Genomic DNA, 2,033 nt, shown 5'->3' with positions numbered 1-2,033 from the left:
AGATTATACAGTCAAAGTTGCCAGAAATATGAGTCATTGATAGATTTTCAAAATCAAATTCCTAAATTTATGAGAATCCATTTCAGATTTAAAAAAACTTCAGATTAAACCTGTTCAGCAATTCAATGATTATTGATATACCTTAGGAAGAGTTTCAAAGTAGGCTTCAGGAATCTCAATCTCTGCAAGCACCCCACTGTTGATCGCCATTGCGGCCTTCAGTATCTGGTTTGCACAATCTCTGCACTGCTGCAGCTTCTTCCTGGTCTCTTCAGACAGACCATTTGGAGGAACTCGTGGGCATGGAAGCCACCATTTCTCTTCCTGTCTCAGTGATGGCCTCCCAAAAGAAGGGTAGCCCTCGTCACCTTCTTCAATAGCATCAGCAACCATTATCCCTCTATCAACATACCAGAATTCAGTATTCCGGAACCCATCCAGCATCCCTAGGAGCATGGAATCTAGCTTTTTCAGCGCAGGAAGGTTCATGTAGAGATCAGGTCTTGGACGCGCTGCCATCACTTCAAATGTCCCGCCACCTGGAAACTCTTGCAGAGATGGGATGAGCTCTACGATTGAATCACTCACGCATAGCAACCATTCCATTTCCCTTATCCACACTGCTTTCTTCTGTGGGGCCAGCGGCTCCAACCTCCACAGTTCCCCGAACACAGTAGCTGAGGAAGTTTCTCCACAATTAAAACCTAGATGCAAGAGCTTAAAAGGTGCTTATTAAAAAGTTCATCTCACCGGATAAATTCGTAATGGCGTTCGAGATCGCCAGCGCGGTGCAAACTCCTTTCCCTCCGCCGGACATATCCTCCCCCAGTAAGAGTTTAGCGAATCTCTCTTTCATCATCTCGACCTCTGTAAGATTAGCAAAATGCTGAGCAAACACTGAAGGCGTAAACCAAAATAACAATCACATGTCTCTCTACAAGATCTGAAACTAAAAAGTAGCAGACGAACCAGACAAGTCTACTTCACGCTTCTCCAACTTTCCCTCCCAGAACATAGCATCAGCTTCGGGCATTGGCAACAATGCACGGCCCGCATCGGCTGCAGCAAGACCAGATTTCCCGATAACCAGCGGCGAAGATGCAAATGAACTCGAAGCACCCGCAGTGAAGCGCCGGCCGGAGAAGCCACTGGAGCTCTCAGACTCGCTAACATCTGCACTGGGACTGTAGCTCCCGCACCTCTCCTCGCTCTGCTGATCGGACACCTCCTCCGACGAAATGCTCCCCATCTCTCACACCCCTAGTGATTGATGGCCACCAAAACCCTAACACTACTCCTCCAAAAGCAGATCGCTCACCTCCTCCACACCACAAGTCCAGATCTCCCCCACTCCTCCGCCATTTCACATCCCCCAATGTAAGCTCTGCCTCAGCAGACAGCAAAGCCAGAGAAGGAGGCGCGCACCAACACTTCTGTGGCTCACTATGTCTCTCCTCCGCTTTCTCTCACTTCGAGCTCACTCTATCTCTCCCAATCTGGTCCGCTTTTTGCCGCGATGCTGGAAAAGCAAAAGCGACGCCGCTTGCCGGTTGAGGAAGGCTTACGGCCGCTTATTTAACCGCGATTTGTTATATATAATAATCATACTTAGTACCCTCTTAATCGCTTTTCAGTCCGCAATTCGTGCGAAGTGCTTCTAACGGTAGAGTTTCCATCGCAGCAGATCGTGGTGTCTCGTGGAAGCGATGATTGGAGCTCAAGGAGGCAAAGATGGTACCAATGAGTATGACCCATATTAATTATATTTATAAATGCAATGTCTTTTATAATTATAAAATTAATATTTTAAAAAAATTCAAATTACTATTATAAATTTTAGATATTTATATTAATGCAATGTCTTTTATAATTATAAAATTAATATTTAAAAAAAATTCAAATTACTATTATAAAATTTAGATATTTATATTTCTAAATTTTTTTAAAAAAAATTTACTTCAAAATATTAATATTAGTGATATTTTAATGTGATTTAGGATCAATATAAATGAATATAAAGATTTAGATATTAG

At 43.2% G+C, this 2,033-nt stretch overlaps 1 protein-coding gene across 1 annotated transcript; it reads right to left on the bottom strand.

The window, feature by feature from the left end:
* Positions 1-141: 141 nt before the first annotated feature.
* LOC110037092 (rop guanine nucleotide exchange factor 1-like) lies at positions 142-1,710 on the bottom strand (the record flags this gene model as incomplete). The annotated part of the gene is made up of 3 exons (XM_020741669.1): positions 970-1,710; positions 751-867; positions 142-677 (listed from the first exon to the last, which is right to left on the bottom strand). Coding segments are annotated over exons 1-3 (933 nt in total), but the record flags the coding sequence as incomplete, so codon positions are not given.
* Between the last annotated feature and the right edge of the window lie 323 nt (positions 1,711-2,033).

The sequence above is a fragment of the Phalaenopsis equestris genome, unplaced genomic scaffold (assembly GCF_001263595.1).
Source record: "Phalaenopsis equestris unplaced genomic scaffold, ASM126359v1 Scaffold215001, whole genome shotgun sequence".
NCBI classification, from domain to species: Eukaryota; Viridiplantae; Streptophyta; class Magnoliopsida; order Asparagales; family Orchidaceae; genus Phalaenopsis; species Phalaenopsis equestris.
This window is presented reverse-complemented; position numbering and strand designations above follow the sequence as displayed.